This window comes from Hipposideros armiger, unplaced genomic scaffold (assembly GCF_001890085.2).
Source record: "Hipposideros armiger isolate ML-2016 unplaced genomic scaffold, ASM189008v1 scaffold_382, whole genome shotgun sequence".
In the NCBI taxonomy this organism is placed as follows: Eukaryota; Metazoa; Chordata; class Mammalia; order Chiroptera; family Hipposideridae; genus Hipposideros; species Hipposideros armiger.
In genome coordinates this window covers 1,239,901-1,259,011 of record NW_017731732.1, presented here as the reverse complement: position 1 = coordinate 1,259,011, position 19,111 = coordinate 1,239,901, and the positions used below count along the sequence as shown (strand labels likewise).

At 45.0% G+C, this 19,111-nt stretch overlaps 1 protein-coding gene across 1 annotated transcript in view; it reads right to left on the bottom strand.

Annotated features, from left to right (window-relative positions):
- TTL (tubulin tyrosine ligase) overlaps positions 1-14,498 on the bottom strand; it is a 23,835-nt gene extending 9,337 nt beyond the window's left edge. Inside the window, exons 1-5 of the mRNA XM_019662914.1 lie at positions 14,172-14,498; positions 11,653-11,731; positions 5,766-5,998; positions 2,941-3,076; positions 1,805-2,074 (exon numbers count right to left, since the gene is read on the bottom strand). Of these exons, the coding sequence (XP_019518459.1) occupies positions 1,805-2,074; positions 2,941-3,076; positions 5,766-5,998; positions 11,653-11,731; positions 14,172-14,328 (875 nt within the window). The 5' untranslated portion in view covers positions 14,329-14,498. The remainder of the gene's footprint in view (positions 1-1,804; positions 2,075-2,940; positions 3,077-5,765; positions 5,999-11,652; positions 11,732-14,171) is intronic.
- Positions 14,499-19,111: the final 4,613 nt, after the last annotated feature.

Genomic DNA, 19,111 nt, shown 5'->3' with positions numbered 1-19,111 from the left:
ATATATATATATATATATATATATATATATATATATAAACGGTGATAGCAATAATTATAACACTATGTGGTGGAGAGTTTAATGTATGTGAATGTAATACACACTACAACTATAACATAGGGGGGAGAGTCAAGTGAACTATAAGGTTATAAGGTTTCTGCATTTTATTTCAAGTGGTAAATTATTAACTCTAAGAAGGCTGTGAAATATTAGGTACATATATTATAATCCCTGGAGTTACCACTAAACTATAGATAGATGATAGATAGATAGATAGATAGATAGATAGATACATAGGCAGATAGATGATAGATATAGAGATAGATAGACAGATATCTAGATAGATATAGCCAAATACTCAATGGGAAAATTAAAATAGCACTCTAAAAAAAAATTCAAATAATTCAAAAGAAGTCAGGAAATGAAATGAAAAACTAACAAAAGCAAACAAACAAAAAAGGGAACAACCAGACCAAATAATAAAACGGTACATGTAAATCCAATCAAACCAATAATTACACTAAATTTAAATGGTATAAACACCAATTAAAAGACAGAGATTATCAATCATATTGGATTCAAAAGAAAACAAAACAAAACTCAACTCTATGTTGTCTACCAGGACCTACTTCAGAACTGAATAGAACAAAATAGAACAGAATAGATGGAAAAAGATATACTATTAATCAAAAGAAAGCTGGCTATATTAGTATCAGGCAAAATTGGCTTCAAAATAAGAAGTATTACCAGAGATAAAGGCAGAAATTATAGAATGATAAAGTGGTCAATTCCCCCAAAAGAGATAACAATTCTAAATGCATATACACTTACAACAGATCTTCAAAATATATGAAACAAAACCTGATGAATCTAAAAGGAGACACAGACAAATCCATAATACTTAGAGACTTCGATGTGTTTCCTTTCTATAATGAACAAGTGGATCTGAAAATCAGCAAGGATATAAAAGACTTAAACAGAACCAGCAACCACTCTCACCTAATTCACATTTATAGAACCTGCCCAGCTAGAGCACAGAAAACATTACTCTTAGTGCATGTGGAATATTCACTAAGATGGACCATATTCTGGCCATGAAACAAACTTTAACACATTTTAAAGATATGAAACCATACAAACTATGTTCTCTGACCATAATGGATTAAAGTAGATATCAGTAACAAAAAGATGTCTGGAAAATCCCCAAATATTTAGAAATTAAGTAAAAATTTCTAATAAGGCATGAGTCAAATGTGACTCACAAGGGAAGATAGAAAATAATAAAATGAAAATGAAAACATAATACAGCAAAATCAGGGGTGCAGCGAAAGAGTACTTAGAGGGAAACTGATAGCATTAAATGCTTGTATTTTTCTAAAAAATGAAATCTCTCAAATCAATGATGTAACCTTTCACAAGGAAACTAGAAAAAGAACAAATTAAACCTCCCCGCCCCCCAAACAAAAAGCAGAAGGACGGGAATAAACAGCATAAATTAAGAAATCAAAAACAATAGAGAAAATCAATAAAGCCAAAAGCTGACTTTTAAAATAGATTAATAAAATTGATAAACCTCTAGCCAACTGTCTAAGAAAAATGGAGAGAAGATATAAATTACCAATATAAGGAATGAAAGCAGAGACATCATTACAGATTCTATAGATATTAAAAGGATAATAAAATAATACTACAAATAATTTTTGTCCTTAAACTAGACAACTTAAATGGAAAAATTCTCAGAGACGCAGACACTCCCAAAGGTTCTTCAAGGTACACATAAGCAAAAAAGATAGAGTTAAGTTACCTTATGATGTGTTTGATCTGTAGTAAGATAGTATTTTCCAGTGTGATGTTCAAAGCAGCTGTCAGGTACTGACTGAACTCTTCAAAGAACATTTCGTTCCCTTCTTCATATTTCCCATAGTTCTTCGAGTGTTCCTTTTGAATGCAGTGATTGGTCAAGTGGCAGGTTTTGTCTTGGAAATTATCGGCATGATACGGTTCTGATGCAGTCCGCAGCACGCCTTCACGATAGAGGTAGATGTTATACTGGTGATCCAGCAAGACCCAGCTCCTGCAAGGTAATGAAAACACTTTTACTCAGGTCTCCCAAAGTTTCTTCATATCACACACATCGTCCCACACCTTGACTGTTTTTGGTGGGAAGTAGAGGAAGGAGGTAAGAAGGTGCATTCTATAATGAGATGAAGCAAGGCATGGCAATTAGCTAAGACAGTGACTGTCTTTGTAATGGGCAAACTGATGGCAAGGAGACACATTGAAAAGATACAGCATTTTGAAGAGATGTGATGGGCTGGTTTTTAGGATTAGTCTATGGAAGCTCCGTTTGCCACACCTGCCCTTTTAGTAACTTTAGGAGGAGGACTGTTCACCCTGAAGCCAATCTGACATTACAGGGCATCAAGTTAGCTTCAAGGCAACAGACATTGTCCTCTGGGGAGCTGACAGCAGGGTCAAAAGCAGGCTGGGCTGAGGGCTGCTCAGTGTTAGAAAGCATCGCATAACCCCTTGCCAGGCCTCCTGCTCAGAACGTTAAAATCCAAAAACCTGAGGTGTGTTCACAAAGTTCTCAAAAAAAGGGACACAAATAATAATGTCAGGACATATTATTTGTCAGGGTCAGATGATCTGTTGTGTTTGAATTGGGTGTCCCGTGGGTATCTCTTGGCTTCTTCCACAAGCAAACCTCATATATTTATACCCTTCCCTTTGGACCCACAAGTCATTTTCATTAAAGAGAATATAAAGAAAGAAAACCCATAATCTTAGTAACATTTTTTAGAAAGAAAAACGGAATTTGGCACAGAAGCTCAGTTGCATTCAGCTGCGCTCACTTTTGGTCACATGTTAAGCACATTGGAACACTTGGTCACCACGCATGTGTTTCAGGCTGGCGAGCAGGACCCGCAAGGTGCTCACCGAATGTCGAACTTGCGATGACCTGGCTCAAGCAGCAGAGGGCGCTCTAGGTACTTTTGGATCACATGCACCTGGCCTTGGCAGTCTATGAAGTCCAGAAGTTCTGTGGCCTCCAAGGAGATGAGAATGCCTTCCCCTAGTGGAAATCAAATCAGAAATGGAACTTGCTCCAGTTCCTCCTGAGAAATTGCTCTGTGCACAGCCAGAGGAAAGCACCCACAGAACACTGGTTGGCTTGCCACTCTCCGTTCCCAGCCCTCCCCTGCGCCCCAAGCACCAGGGTCATTCAACCTTCTCTATGTAGGGTTGTAAACATGTCTTGGCAGACTCCAACCACAAAATTCCATTTTACAGACACTCAAAATGTCCAGGTATCCTGGATAAATGCTACCACCCTCCTATTGGCTACCACGATAAAGATGACACACTGGGAGCCAGCTGAGTGGCTCAGTTGGGTAAGAGCATGAGCTCTGAGCAACAGGGTCGCTGGTTCGACTCCCACATGGGCCAGTGAGCTGCGCCTGAGCTGAGCTGCTGCTGAGCTGCCGACAGGTGGCAGGATGGCTCAGCTGGTGAGAGCACGTGCTCCTAACAATAAGGTTTCCGGTTCAACTCCTGCATGGAATGGTGGCTATGCCCACCCGCAACTAAGATGAAACAGGGCACCTTGAGCTGAGCGGCCGCAAGCTGCCAACGGGTGGCCGGATGGCGACTGGACTTGGAGCTGAGCTAGCTGCACCCTCCACAACTAAGACTGAAGGACAACAACTTGGCTGTTCCCCTTCCCCAATTCCGCAATAAAATCTTAAAAAAAAAAAAAAAGGAAAGAAAGAAAGATGACACACTGTGCCTGCTTCTAACACTATTTTTTGGAAACACCAGGGAGGTTAGGGCACAGTGCAAATGGAGCAGTGGGCTTCCTGCAGTTTTGTAACAGAAAAATCAGCTCCAAAGTGTCCGTCAATATTAAATAAGTGATACAAAAGCCTTAAAAAGGCTTCACCACGATATGTTTTACATATATTTTACAGCTTCACCATGATATATTTTATATATCATAAAATTCACTCACTGAAAGTGTTTTTAGTCTATGTTCAATGGTTTTTAGTCTATTCAAGCAACCATGACTACAATCTCAGTGTCAGACAGGAGTGGGGCTAGGAGTGGGTGGAAAAGGGGAAGGTATGAAGAAGTACAAATTGGATGGCCTTTTTTTGACTAGACTGTGGGTCCATGACAGCAAGACATCCTGTCTGTCTCATTTACCCCTATCATTACTTCTTTTATTCATTCATTCATTCATTCATTCACTCACTCACTCACTCACTCACTCACTGAATACCTATACTGATCTTTGCTGCGTGCCAGGTGCTGACCACAGCACTGCGCACCAGTGTGACATGGCCTGACTGTGCTTTAGCAGGATGTCTGTCTGCTGTGCTGTGTGTAGACTCTACAGAATGGTCCAGGACAGGGAGCAGTGCTCCCGGTGAGAGGTAAAGGTTGAACAGGCTCGATACTGGATGTAGTTTCAAGGTTGGACCAACTATACCTGTCATGCAGTGGGTACTTAACATTTGTTTAACAAGAATAAAAGCCATTCATTCAGCCTATTGGTTTCATCTGTGGTTCTCAAGAGAAATAAATTAATATAATTTATCTCCTTGACTCCCAGAGCAAAATGGCTTCGTCGCTTGGCATGTTATTCTCTTTCCCCCCCTTTGCTGCTGACATTCTGTGTCTTGTCATGGTGAGTGTCCATGGACCACCCAGGTGGGAACACTGCCAGACTTGACAGGCCCTTCTGCCAAGGGTCGTATCTTACTCCTGAGTCTCAATGCTAGTCAAGGTGTCCTTACAATGGCAATCCTGACTCCACCCAAATCCACAGGAGGCATCTGGAATACTGTGCATGTCTATTTCCTCTTCCAAGTCCCTGATTTACTACTAGAACCAAGCTAGGGGACAGAACTTGAGAAGAGGGGAGAGAGAAGTCGGTGAGGTACCTGGCTCATGGTAAGAGTCAAAGTCCCACAGTTTTAGGAGGTTCCAGGTGATGCTATGTTAGGTCAGAAGGACTTCTCCAACACGGCAACAAGTCAGCTCAGAGACTCAGGAAATGACCCATGAAAGAGCGTCCAGATACACACAGGTATGGACGGTTTGCAGGACATCAGGGAGGCAGCTATGGGGCCCGAGCAAGGCCAAGAATGAGCTATGATCAGACGGGAACACATGAAATACGCAGGCTGCCAGCTGGGCTCGGTATGGAGCTCATGCTAACTGCGTGGGAGCCAGTGGGAAGTCCTGAGCAGGCAGTGATATGTCAGGTTTGTGTTTTCAAAGCATCACTGTCTAAGAGAAGGACTGGCGAGAACAGTAGCTTTGACTCAAATGGAAATGGCAAGAACAAGTCTAATTCAGAACACACTTTGCAGGTAGAGCTGATGCATCGGGTATAGACAGTAAAGAAAAGAGCAGTCATGACGGATGCTGGGTTTGGGCTCAGAGACTGGGAACAGAGAGAAAAGTGGGAAGACTGAAAGGTGGGCAGCGAGGGTGCAGAGCTGGGGGGAAGTGAACCGTTCTCTGCCAGACGTGTGAGTTTCAGATGCCTGTAGCTGGGTCTGGCACTTACAGGGAAAGACACTGGCTGGAGATGCACGTGCAGACGTCATTGGAACAGAGGTTAAGTATTCAAGACAATGCAACCAAATGTGCTGACTAACCTGGAGGATACAGGTAAAAGAGTCACCCATCTAAACACATCATTAAAATCTAGCCTATGACAGGGATGGGACAAGAGGGTAAGAATGCCAACTCACCTTTGGCCCCGGCAGATGACTTTGCGATCCAAACGTTGCTCTCTCCATCCTCCTTCTTTTTGTTGTAAGATGCCAGGAAGGATTCCCTCTCGTCCGTCCTGGAGTTATGGATGGGCAGGTGGGTCCCATTCTGTATGGGAGCGGCTGGGGTCTTCAGGTTGGTGGGGTAGATAACGTAGGACTCGGGGAACCACGTGCAGGACTCCGCCAGTTCTGGGCTTGTCTTGATTAGCCTGGCACAGGACACAGGGCATGGGGTCTCTTAGTGCTGTCACTCTATTGAGAAAAGCCAGTGCTCCCCAGAGCTTGTCCAGGAGGCAGGCATGACCGGGAGCTGGGTGCTCCTTCTCCCTCCCTGGGTCCACTTGTAATGCCCTCACGGGACACACAGGTGTACATGCAGACTCCAAGGCAGGTGTCAGCTGGCTCAAAAGGAACCTAATGTCCAGAACCTCAGCTCTTTTGAAAATGCATCTCTAAGGAAACAAAACTTGGAATTGTCCTGGGCTAACACCTCTTAACAAATATGCTGTGGGTGAACTTGCTAGGCTCACACTGAGAAAACCAAGTCAGGGACTGAGGAAAGTGTTTCGGTCATTAGCCCAAGTCTCTGGAGAGGAAAAGCTACGACTCAGGAATCTGAACTATGTAGACTTAGTTCTTCATTTCTAGCTTTTAGCTGAGCCTAATTCCAGAGACAGAATAAAGGAGGAATCTTTCTAACAGGACACAGGATTCCAGCGGTCATAACTCCTGCCCCCAAAATGACATGACATGATGGAAGATAATATCAGGCCCTGAGCAAGCCAGGGCTTCTGAAGGGCTTCCCACCTCATCTGCTGCCCAGTCAGACCCCTGAGGCGAGGCAGCAGCATCACATTCCTATTCAGGCCCTGGGTCACGAAGCAGTGGATTTCCCAGCATCACACAGGCAGGACGCAAGTCCCCAGGTCCCAAGTCGCACCTCTACTCTGATCCTCAGTGCCGGGGATCAGAGTCAGAAAGGAAGACACAGGCCTCCCCACCTGGACTCCCTCTTCTACTGAATTGCTAATTTGCAGCCGGGTTAAGAGTCACCTGCTAAACCCAGTCTGTGAGCAAATGGTAGAAATAATAAAAAGAAACTTTAAACTGAGATTTAAACTAAAGTTATCTTAAAGACAACAGAATTTGTTACTTGAACTCAAAGGAACAACAACAAAAACCCATTTCTAACTCACTGCACATTCAACCCTGTCAGCGCTGTCCCACAGGGTGGCCACCAGTCAACGTGGCTTCTGAGCCCCTAAAATGTGACCAACGTGACTCAGGAAATGAATTTTAAATTTAGTTTAAATTTTTGAAACTGAAGCATTGTAAAATATTTTCCCATTCAGCACAACTTTGCTGCCTTGGTAGCAGGACATTCCATTTGAACTACTGTGTGACCTGGAACATTTTTGCTGTGTCACAGAGTGCATGTCAGGCACATATATCGTTGCTAGTATTACAAATCAACACAACAGTGTTACTTAGGGACAACAGATTGATTCAGTCCATGGGAGTTTTTTTCCATGCATTGATGAAACATTATGTTTATCGTGCATAGAACACGAGTTATGGTGATAACTAAGTAAGTCATAATTGGCAACTAAAGTGAAGTATAAATATTTTTCTAGTTAATTGAGTATGGACACATTTTAAAATTTAAAACAAAGGCATACTACTGATGTAGATTTGAATCAGGACTCAGAAGCTAGAATTTCAACCAGAATAGTAACGGGAAAAAAGCACTAGAAGAAAATATGTCACAAATTTCACAATGAATGACAATTGCAATTTGCTGTGTCAGAGTAAACTGAAGTTTGCTGTATAAAGGAAACATTTTCAGCAACTACATAATGACTTTGATATGCATTTTCCTCTCAGCAGTCAAAAAAGAATCAATGATATTAGTGGCTAAAATCCAAATTAAATATTTAACCAAAAATTTTCCATTTGTTACATAATAGAGTCTATGTTTGTAAATTTGGTCAGCTATAAAATGGCTTGGATTCTTACACAAAAAAGAAAACCATTTTAGATGGAAATGTGAGAAAATAAATTAGTTTGAGGAAAAGACTAAAAAAGTATTTTACAAGAAGTGAACAATCTTCCATTAATTCACTTTAGTTAAATAACTGCCCATAGAGTACAAAACTGTTCTAATGCTGTTAAAGATTGATTCAAATTTTGAAATCTAAACAATATTTTTCTTTAGCTTTAGGTGAGTTGTGACATAAGAGATGCTGCCCAGTTAATCCTTTGGGTATGTTTTGCCTCAAAGGATTTCCAAATACATGAAAAAAAATTGTCAAATTGCAGCCTAAAAAAGATCAAACTCGCTGTGAAGATACTTTTTAAACCTTTACACCTGTCACAAAAGAATTTCACCTACATCTGAAAAAGCATTGGCTGTAATGACAGATGGTACTCCAGCTAGGTTGGGTTAAAATTTGGACGTACTGGAATTTTAAAAGATGTTTTCTTTATTGCTTCATTCTACTGTCTGATACATACTGGAAACATTTGCAGTCAGTTTGCTGAAGCCCACTCTATAGAATGTGGCATAGATACAGTAGTTAAAATGGCTTAGTATACTGGTATACTTGCAAATGCTATAATGATTCACATTTGACAGAACTGTTGCAAGGAACAGAAGAAAAGGAATTTAATGATACTTGTGTTCTTTGCCTAGGATGGTCAGGTGCAAGGGTTTTACAAAGATTTAATATACAATTAAGTCCAATTCAGGTTTTCTTGAAATAAAGGGAATGCTTGCCAAATCATTATTTTCATTTAATAATTCATACTTCATTCAACAATCAAAGATTAAAATGGAAGTGTAATTTACATTCTCTCACCTATATCAACACTGCCATGATCAGGCTAATTTTAAAGCTCTAAGGAAGGGAGAAGAAGACCTTATTTATGACCTAGCCAGACAGGTATGAGAATTTATGTTCCAACTTTATAATACAACTCAATGATAATGAGTTTACATATTTTTATAACATATGCTTAATATGCTTTAGTCATGACTTAACAAGGTTTTAATTGTAACAGAGAGCAAATTGCTGCAAAATCAAAGGGAAAATTTGAAGAACACTTAGTTGACACTGATATTTTAGAGTTTTCAATTTCTTTTCAATTTCTTCAATGCTGTTTTGATTTTGATATTAATGCTACTGAGTTGACACAAGGGTTGGTGAATTTACTTAATGTGAACATAGTTTTAGAAATGATATGCTTTTGTTTCTAAGTCAATTCTTTTAATAAAATGAGCCTGTTTTGTCAATGTGCATGTAGATATTAAAGGAAAATGCTTTCTCGATTTAATTAAGTTATTGAAAAACTTTTACATATGTAGGAACAACTTGGGTATATGAATCTACCCTTTTGACCATAAATTTTTATGAAATCTAAATATAGAGCACGGATTTGCAATGAAAATTTACTGTCTGCATTAAGATGTGCTATAAATGTAAAATACAAAGCAGATTTTGAAGACTCGGAATTAAAAAATAGAATTTGAAATATATCATTAGTTGTTTTTATATTAATTGCATGTCAAAATGATATTTTGGATTACTTGGTTAAATGAAATATATTATTAAAATAAATTGCACCTGTTTGTACTAATTTTGATATGTCTACTAGGGAACTTAAAGTCACATGTGTGGCTAGCGTTCCATTTCTGCTGGACAGCGTCAGCCGGCAGGATGGCTTTCACTTGCACCCTCTCATTTCCTGCACGAAAACCAAGACCAGCTTGGACAGGAATTCTTTTGTATCTGTCCCATTTCCTGAAAAGCCCATTTGGAAAGGAACTGCGAGTGGAGGATTGTTCACATCTATGAGAAAAACGTTCACAAGAAGAAAAGAGAGCCTCCAACCAAGGCTGGAAGAACAGCCCTCAGGGGTCCGAATCTGGACTCCAAGAACTTCTGACACTCCCTGAAGTGACAGCAGGAAGGTGCTTGCTGTACAGCACCCTCTGGGGGTCGCGCAGTCACACTGAGTACATGGGTCCTGAGTACAGATTCGAATCATCCTGTCTTATTAATAACTGTGCTGGCCCTGGCAATCCACATGCCCTCTGTGAGCTGCCATTTAAGGTGACATTTTTAACTCTCCAGAGTCCTTCTGAGTCATGCAAAATTATAGGACAGAGACAAAATGACAAAGGGAACCATCACCTCCTGGAATTACCACAGTTTCTGGCAGAACACCTGAGAGAATGAAGGACACTTGTGAGGATGAGGACAAGCCCAGCCTGCATAAGTAAAGCCATCACAGACTATGTCACGTGCTATCCAGGGGCAAAGAGCAGGCGTGCTCACCGATGTCCCCACTTCCCAGATGGGACACTGGGAGTCAGAATGGCGCTGTCCAAGGTCCCAGAGCCTAGACACCTCCTCAGGCCTGGTCATGACTGCAGCCCTTAGTCACTCCACCTCATTACAGCTGCTAAATATGCCAATATGTAGAACACTATATTTTTACAGCATCCTCTGCTCCTACTTATAAAAGCAAAATTCTATCTTTATTTTTAGAGAAAAAAATCATAGTAGAGAAAAGATTGAATAAACACTCTATAGAAATTTCTAAATGAATAGCCTGGATAAATGACCATGTCCTATGTCTGCACCTAGCCCTGGCAAAAGACTCTTTTGCATCTACACACGTAAGATATGTATAACAGGAAGACCTCAGATGTCTCACTCTCCCTGATGTGTAGCTGGTGAACCATGAAAACCCACACGGGGGGAAATGGATACCAAGCTATTGGGGTCAGTGAGTTGAACAAAAAGTAGACACATTCCTGTGAACACCCCACTTTGTAAGTCTAGAGCCCAGAAAGAAATGTGAGTGGAGAAAAAGCAGGCACACCGAGCCATCTTCCAGGGTCTTCCCACCTAATGATTTGTTTAGCTGCACACCCATGGCCACTAGTCACCATGGAAAGGACACTGGGGACCTGCTACAGCCCCGACTTAGGGGCCATACCCAACTTCCCTACTGAAATGACAACAATAGCAGTGACAGCCAGTAATAACAAGAGGAGCTCTCACTTACTCAGTGTGAACTACCGGCAGGCGTTAGTCAAAGCCTTGACATGAATTAACTTAGAATCCTCACAACAACCCAGAGGCAGTTACCATTATTATCACCATTTCACAGAGAAGGAAACTGAGGCAGAATCCCATGCTCCCTATCCCTGTGCACCACACTTCACTCACATCACCTTATTCAGTCCTCACAACCATCTGAGGGATGTGGTGGGGATTAGACAGATGAGGAAATTTGCCTAATCTAATTAGAGCAAGAACACGGGGCTGCAACCTGCACCACTGGTCCTGGACCCCAATCACCACAGTACACTGCTTACAACCCAACTTCTCAGAGAGGGGCAGTATTGCAGATACTGTTATGCCCTGCCAGGTGTCCTTTCCGGAGGGACCCCGGCTGATGTGCCAGTGGCTACCAAGGGCTCATGCACGTCCCTTTTCTAGGGACCAGCCCTTCCCAGAACACCCCACTTCTGCAGCCAATGGCTGACACATCCTGGAATGCGGGACCCCCCCCACACACACACACACACACATCACTTACACAGGAAACATGCCCCGGGCCCTGCCTTTGGGAGCCTCACCACACAGACAGATTTCATCAAGCGCAAGCCCGCAGAGTTCAGGCTGCAATCAGAGCAGCTCAGAGAAGGCTCCAGAACTGGCACGTGTTGGCTTGTAAGTGAAAGTCCATTTGCCCTTTAAAAAAATAACCCACATTTTTCCTGATGTGTTTCATAATGAAAGCTAACACCATTTGAGTGAAAAATCAAGAACAGGTTTTAAAGAACACTTACTTCACTAGAGAGGCTTTGCGGCACAGTTTGTCAGCCCCCCTGTAGTAATTCACCAGCTGCACCAGCCCAGGCTCGTGACCTGTGAAGGAAAGGGAGGCTCAGGAGGGAAGCAGGATGGGTCAGCACCCGTGTGCAGGGGAGGCAACAGCTGTGTCAACCCACCCCTCTCTCCCTTTCAGGACTGGCGATTATTATATCCCCATGTAATAGCCCCATAGTGGGTATTATAATGTCAACGTCATAGGGCTGCCCGATGACTTTATATTTCGCCTCTCCAGGTCCCCACCGCACCCCTCCTTGGCTTAACACACAGGGACTTCAGTGTAACTTCGGTATAGGAAGGACTTCAGCAGTCCCACTCCTGACCTCCCTCGCTCCTCACCTTCCTCACCTCACTCCCTATACCCCTCAGGGGAAGCCGGAGTACTGCCTCTTTTCCAGCATGTCTGCCTCTGCGGGCTTCCAGAAGGTGAAGGGAGGCCGAGGAGAGGCCATGTCTATAAAATCTGAAGCCTGAGGACTTGCTTCTGTGCATTAGCCCACAGGAACACTCATTTTCAATAGATCCTACTGCATGTCCCTCCTCCATGAAATTAGAGCAGAAGGAATACAAATAAAACAAAAGCCTCTACTTTTGTTTAAAATCCTAACAAAATGCATTGTATTTCCAGCAATAAGAACAAAAGTAAAGCCAAATAAAGGGAGTCTGAGTTGAAGTTGCCAGAGGTAAGAAAAACTGATCTGAGAACAGCATCCAAAGAAAAGTTTCAGGCACCACCAGGCTCCCACTGGATTCTGGGCTCCCACCTGGACTGTCTACCTTCTCCAAGGGCCCCCAGCAACCTAAGCCTCTACCAACCTCATTTCTCCTTGGGGTCCATGTAGTGTACTTTCAGCAAAAGGAAAAGATCCCCACAGTGCAGGCATAAAGCCATTTTGCTTGTGAGGTACCGTTTCCTCTCCCACAAACACCAAATCTGCTGACTGTGTGGGTCCTGTGTAGGATTTGGGCCTTCTGGGTGGTTTCTGTTCCTTCTCCCGCGGCCTGAGCCATGCACCCCATTCCAGCCTCTGCAGAGCCACCATTCTATTCTTAACATTAGGATTCCAGCTAAGCTTTTCCGGCCAGGTACTGCCCAGGGCAAAGAGGAAGTGCACAGAGCCAGGAGGAAAGACCCGTTCCCAACTGCCGACACATTTTCTTCTGCTTTAAGGGCAGGTGTTCCCTTTGCTGAGGGCTTCTTGGGGAGACAGTTAACAAAAGGGGATCTCCGGGCACACTCCCCACATTCCAAGGTTTCTGGGGCTGCAACCAGCCCTTCCAAGGAGTCCTCATCACACATCATAAACCTGTATAACAATTAAAGTTATCCATGGTACCCAGCGTTCCAAAGAAAAAGTTTCAGTAAGACTTCTGAACCCATTAAGGTCCCAACCCATCATGATTGCACCGCTCCCACCAAAGCTGTGTAAGCTAGCTGCAGTCAGTCGGTTCCAAATGGCCTGTTTCCAGTCTCTGCCCCTTCATCCTCCCCACCTCTGACCACACCTATTTCTAGAAACTGTCTCCTCCCCTGGACTCAGAATACTGCTGGGTGTGGTTGCCGTCCAAGGCAGAGATGGCTTTTCCTCATTATCGTCTCTCCCTCTGGGTCTTTGGCCCCGACCCCCGGGGAATTTTGTTAGAGAACATGGCTCCCGGGGCAGCGAGGAGGGGCCACGAGGCTGCTGCGCCCAGGCCAGTGTGGGATGAGTTGGAGCAGCTGCACAACTTCTGGATTACGTCACCCAAAGAGGAGCGTGGGTGGCGCGTCTCTCCCCACCAAGAGGCCGTGGGTACCCAGTGGTGCAAAGCCAGCTCCACTTCGTGAATGAAGCAGGGCGGAGGGCGAACCCAGCATCCCTAAAATCTGCATTCAACGCCCCATAGTGACCCCACATTCCTCGGGGAAACTAAGGAACATGTGAAAACAGACGCCCTCACCCCCCTTCTGGGGTCTCCCTCGTGAAGCTCCTGCTTTGGGAATCCAGAGCCTTTCTCAAATGCCCTGGCACTTTATCTGAGCTTTCGAGGAGCTGAGTCCTCAGGCTTTTCACACAAGTGACCCTCCTGCGCCCATACCAGGCCGGGTGCAATCCTCCAGCCGGATATCACCCGGCTCTGCGGCGGACTTGCCCCATGGGGGCGTCGGCTTCGGGATGGGGGAGTCAGCCCGGCATTACAGGGGCGTGGAGCCCGCGGATTGGAGGTGGGGGGAGTCGGGCCCGGGGATGGGGGCTTGTGGCCGAGAGGATGGGGAGCATGCGGCCGACGCCCCTCGGGCTGCAGGACAGGCCATTGTCGGTGGCCGCGCCGTGACTCGGGCCTGAATCCGATTCCGGAGACAAGAAGCGTTAAGACCTTTAGGGATCTGTGTTTTTCCGGGGAGGGGCAGCGCGGGGGGAGGTCTGTGGCCTTAAAACAAAAACGCTGGTTCTAGCGGGCCGCGGGGGACGGGGGCCAGAACCGGGGAGCTCACCCAGTCTCCCGAAAGGCAGCCGGTTCCGCTCCCCCAGCATCAGGTTGAACCTGGGGTTGTCCCGCCGCAGCCTCTTCCAGTGGCCAGATGCGACCAGCAGCCGGGAGACCTCGGCGTAGACGCTGCTGTTCTCATCGCGAACCACAAAGGTGAACATGGCGAGGCCGCCGGCGCAGGGCGCAGGGACCAGCGGCTCCGCGTGGAACCCACCGGAGCAGCGCAAGCGCCCAGGTCCTCCGTCCCAGCCGGGCCACCAGTGTCCCTGCCCCGAGCACAGGCCCCCGGCCCACGCTCCCGCCAGACCCCGCCCCCGCGCGTCCCAGCCACCAAGGTCCCCGCCCCTCGCGTCACCAGGGGTCCGCCCTGCGCGCCCCGCCCCAGCCCCGTGATCCCGTGCGCCGTGGATGCGGGAGGCGCTTGCGCGCTCTGCGCCCCTCACCAGTTCTGCAGTGGGCGAGGGTGCGCTGGAGCGGGACTTGGGACACGGGCGCGTCCTCCGGGTCCCAGGGTCACAGCTTGGGGGCCGTGCCAGCGGAAGATAACCTTTTTACGGGTCTCTCTTCGGCTCTTCCACCTACTATTTTAAAGGGACATTTTATGGATTAAAAACAAAAAATTCTGACGCCCTATCCAGTGTCCCAGACGCTCTTCCATTCTTTTCCTATTGAAAGGCCACAAGAACCCAGGACGTTCTGGCGGCTGTGGCGCACGGCGGGGGTGACTTCTGGTCGCTCTGGAGGACACAATCCCCAGGCCCCAGGAGCGCTGGACCCCGCTGCCAGCCCCGCCGCTTGCCGGCCTTGGGCCCTCCCTTTCCCTTGCCGGACCTTGATTTCCCTTTCTGAGTGGGGTGGTTCTTAAAAGTCCCCTCACTTCTGATATCTCGCTCTAACTTCCTTTTAGGAAACCATTTTTTGGTGCATTTGAGGGATAGAGAAACTTCCTTCCCTCCCTCCATAACCTACCCACATTAGCCATGAGCCTCTTTACTCTCCTTCAGAGAAAGAACACTCGGGACCTTGTCCACCATCTTGGGCTCCGCGTGCAGACATCCACCTCGCACAGTGAAAAAACGGCCTCCTCCGGTGTCTGCGGACGTTCCCTGGGTCGGGTACCTGAAGGTCCCTGGCTGTGGGTGCTTGCTCAGGGGAGGAATGGGGTCGGCCCAGAAGGGGTGGGGCGCTCACGTGCTCCTCAGCAGCCCTCCATCCGGGAGGGATAAAAGTTGTGGGACAGTGCCTGGCTTCCTTACCCTCCAGAGGATCTGTGGGAAGCAGGCTGGACCCCACAGGTCGATTCTGTCCCTTTTGCCATAATGATCAATTAAACATAGAAAACCGACCCAAATCTGGTCAATATGATTTTCTCTGGGGTTTTTCTACCAGAGCTATGGAGAGAGGCTTTTTTTTTTTTCTCCCCCAACTGGAGTTGCTTAGTGGGAGATTGTGGGACAGCCTGCAGTCTTACAGAGGAAGGACCCTGTCCAGTAAGTCAGTCCCATTCCCTTTGCATTAAGCCCAGTCATGTGGACATCTGAGTATGTGCCTATCAACAGAACAGAAACAAGTGATGTGCATCTCTTCCTAGTCTGGACCTCAGAAACTGAGCATGCCTTCTCCTTCTCCAGCGGTGCTCAACCTTCCTAACGCCGCGACCCCTTAATACAGTTCCTCATGTTGTGGTGACCCCCAACCATAAAATTATTTTTGTTGCTACTCTATAACTGTGATTTTGCTACTGTTAGGAATCGTAATGTAAATATATTTTTGTTTTCCGATGGTCTTAGGCGACCCCTGTGAAACGGTCGTACAACCCCCAAAGGGGTCGCGCCCCACAGGTTGAGAACCGCTGTCCTAGAGGCAGGACATACAGTCAGTAACAATAGTAGAACCAAAAGATGTAAGAAATTTACCAAGACTCATTATATGCTGGGTCACAAAGCAAGCCTCAACAAATTTCAAAGGATCAAAATAATTCTGAGCACTGTCTCTGACTGCAGTTGAATTAAGCTCCTTGAAAATTAATGCACTTGTTTTTAAATTGACATATAATTGAAATGTAACATGATATTTGTTTCAGGTGTACAGCATAATGATTGACTATCTAATGAAAACTGCAGTTCCTACAGTGAAAACTATAAAATGTAATTGAGAGAAAATTTTAAAGCACAAAATAAATGAAAGAAGATACCATGTTCGTAACTGGAAGACTGAGAATTGTTAATGCTGTCAGTTGTTGCTGATTTGACCTGTAGATTCCAAATAAAATGTCTGCATGACTTTTCATGGACATTGACAAGGCACTTCAAAATTTATACAGAAATGCAAAGGACCAATAGCAGAGGCAATCTTGAAGAAGAAAGTAGGAAGATTCATACTATCAGATATCCAGACCTATAAAACTTACAGTATTTAAGTACAAAGCTATAGTAACTGAGAAAGTGTGGTTTGGGCACAAGGAAAAACAAATAGGCCAATGGGAAGACACCCACATATATATAGTCACTTGGATAATAACAGAGGTGATATTGCAGACCAGTGGGAGAAAGGATGGCCTTTTTGAGAAATGGAGCTGGGTCAACAGCTATCCATTTGGAAGACAAAAGTAATCATGACCTCTACAACACACCAACTCAGTGGCAGATGGATTGGGATGTAATGCTCCAAATGTAAAAGGTAAAGCAATAAAGCTTTTAAGAGAAAACAGGAGGGCCGGCCGAGTGGCGCGTTGGTTAAGAGCTGGCTTGGGACGCCAGAGGGCCCCGGTTCAGATCCCACATATGAGGGCCAGTGACACTGCCCTCTACAGCTAAGATGCTGAACAACAGCTCAACCTGGACCTGGGCTGCTGTGAGTCACCGGCGACGGCGTAGGCTACAGTCCCTGTGGCAGTGGGTTGCCATGGGCTACTGTGTGTAGCCAGCAGCCAGCGTGAGCGGCCAGCAGCCAGCGTGAGCGGCCAACAGCCGCAGTGAGAGGCCGTCCAGAAGCCGGCGACTGATCTGCCTTGCCCGGGAAGAGCATAATGATGGTGCCAACTTGGACCAGTGAAGCAACGTCCTCCACAACTAGACTGAAGAACTTGTCTGTTCCCCTTCCCCCAATTCCCCAGTGCTGTGCCTATTCCCCAATAAAAATAAATAAATAAATAAATAAAATAATAAAAAGAGAAAACAGGAAAAAAACCTTTAGGATCTTACACTAGGTAAATATTTCTTAAAGAGGACACAAAAGTCTCTAGGAATAAAGGGGAAAAAACCTGATGAATTGGTAACCTTAAAATTAAGAACTTTCAATTATCAACAGACACCATCAAGAGAATAAAAAGGAAAGCCATACAAGTGGGATGTGATGTCTGATGTGTGTGTGTTGTGAGTGTGTGTGTATGTGCGTGCACGTGTGCACGTGTACACATATATATCTAACAAAGGACCCAGATCTGAGTGTACAAGGAATCACAGATTAATAATAAAAAGACTGCCAAGCCATTAATTTGGCTTGGGTATTCACAATTAGAGCTTTTGATTTGGGTATTTTAAGGGACAACCCAAGAGGTAAGCCCTCAGCAGAGAAGATTAGAAGAGTCATACTGAGAAACTAAATAAGGAAGATGGTTGGCTAAAAAGCAGGCCCCCACCTCATAATTTAGGGCAATGTCTAAATGCCTACCACATGCCTAGACATTTAGAAGTTATAAACCGAGCCGACTGGCTGCTAAATAAAATGAGTATCTTCCTACCTCACAAGCACACATTTGTAAGGATGACTCACCCTAAGGAGACTGCATCGCTGTTCTCATAGCACTCACGATCAAGGACCTCATCTGTTCAGCTCTGCACTTCAGCACATCAGTCACATCAGGCCTGTCCAAGGATGGGTACTTAATGGCTGCTCTGTGAAGAAAGGGAAAAAGCTCTAATTGTGAACAGTTAATAAGTTTTTACAATCAGGAAGTAAACAATAAAGTGAAAAGTTCTCACACAAGGAAGAGTTTAATTGCAAGTGCTCCTTTTGCCTTCCTTGGACAGATGACTTTGGCAGGCTCTTCTCACATGTCGTGCTGTACCATGTCTTTGGACAACACAGGTCTGTTTAACATGAGGTTTCTCCATGGGCTGTCTCTGTCCAGCTCCTATGGTGCTGCCTGTCCTTTCACTAAAGTGCATTTGGGTCTGAGTTAGAAAAACCAGTGTTTCCCTCCTGTGTTTCTTTCTCCTGTATATCTCCTTTACTAGTCACACAGAGCACTTCACTTCTGATACCAAATGTGGGATGGTTTCCCCACCAACCAACTCTCTGAGATACCAGCTGGGTGTCCTACAATTCAACTCAATGCCTGAATCACGACCCCTCCCAACACTTTTGTCATTAATTCCTTGAATCAAGTTCCCTCTGCTTTCAGTATCCAAAGCAGCTTCTATCTTCCCGACCAGACACAATTCAAACACTGCAGACTTCAGGAACTTATTGCAACTCAAGGAATGAATGATAATTTGAAGAGGAAATAATTCTCAAAGGTTTGGCACCATTCACATGCCCCCATTTTTGGTTTCTTCACGTGTAAAGGGAAGCTAATAAGACTAATAATTGTTCTATGGAGTGAGATGATGTAACATGTGAGACACGACCCACACCTAATACATCTTTAAGTCGTTTTTTCACCCAATTTAAGCCCCATTCTTTTCATTGTTTCCAAGAGACAGCCGCCTGAATGTTCAGCCATAAACCAAATTCTTTTGAAAATCTGCATGAGCAAACTAGAAAGAAGGCAAGTTTATTAAACTGCTGAGTGAGTCGTCCTCTGGCCTTGAGCAGCCCTCGCCTAATTCCCTTTCAGTTCCCCACAACAGAACTTTCTGAAGACCCACAGTCCAGTCGTATTTTTATGACTGGATGGATTAACACGTTTGCCTTCTTTCTCATGCGTGAATCTAGTTCTAT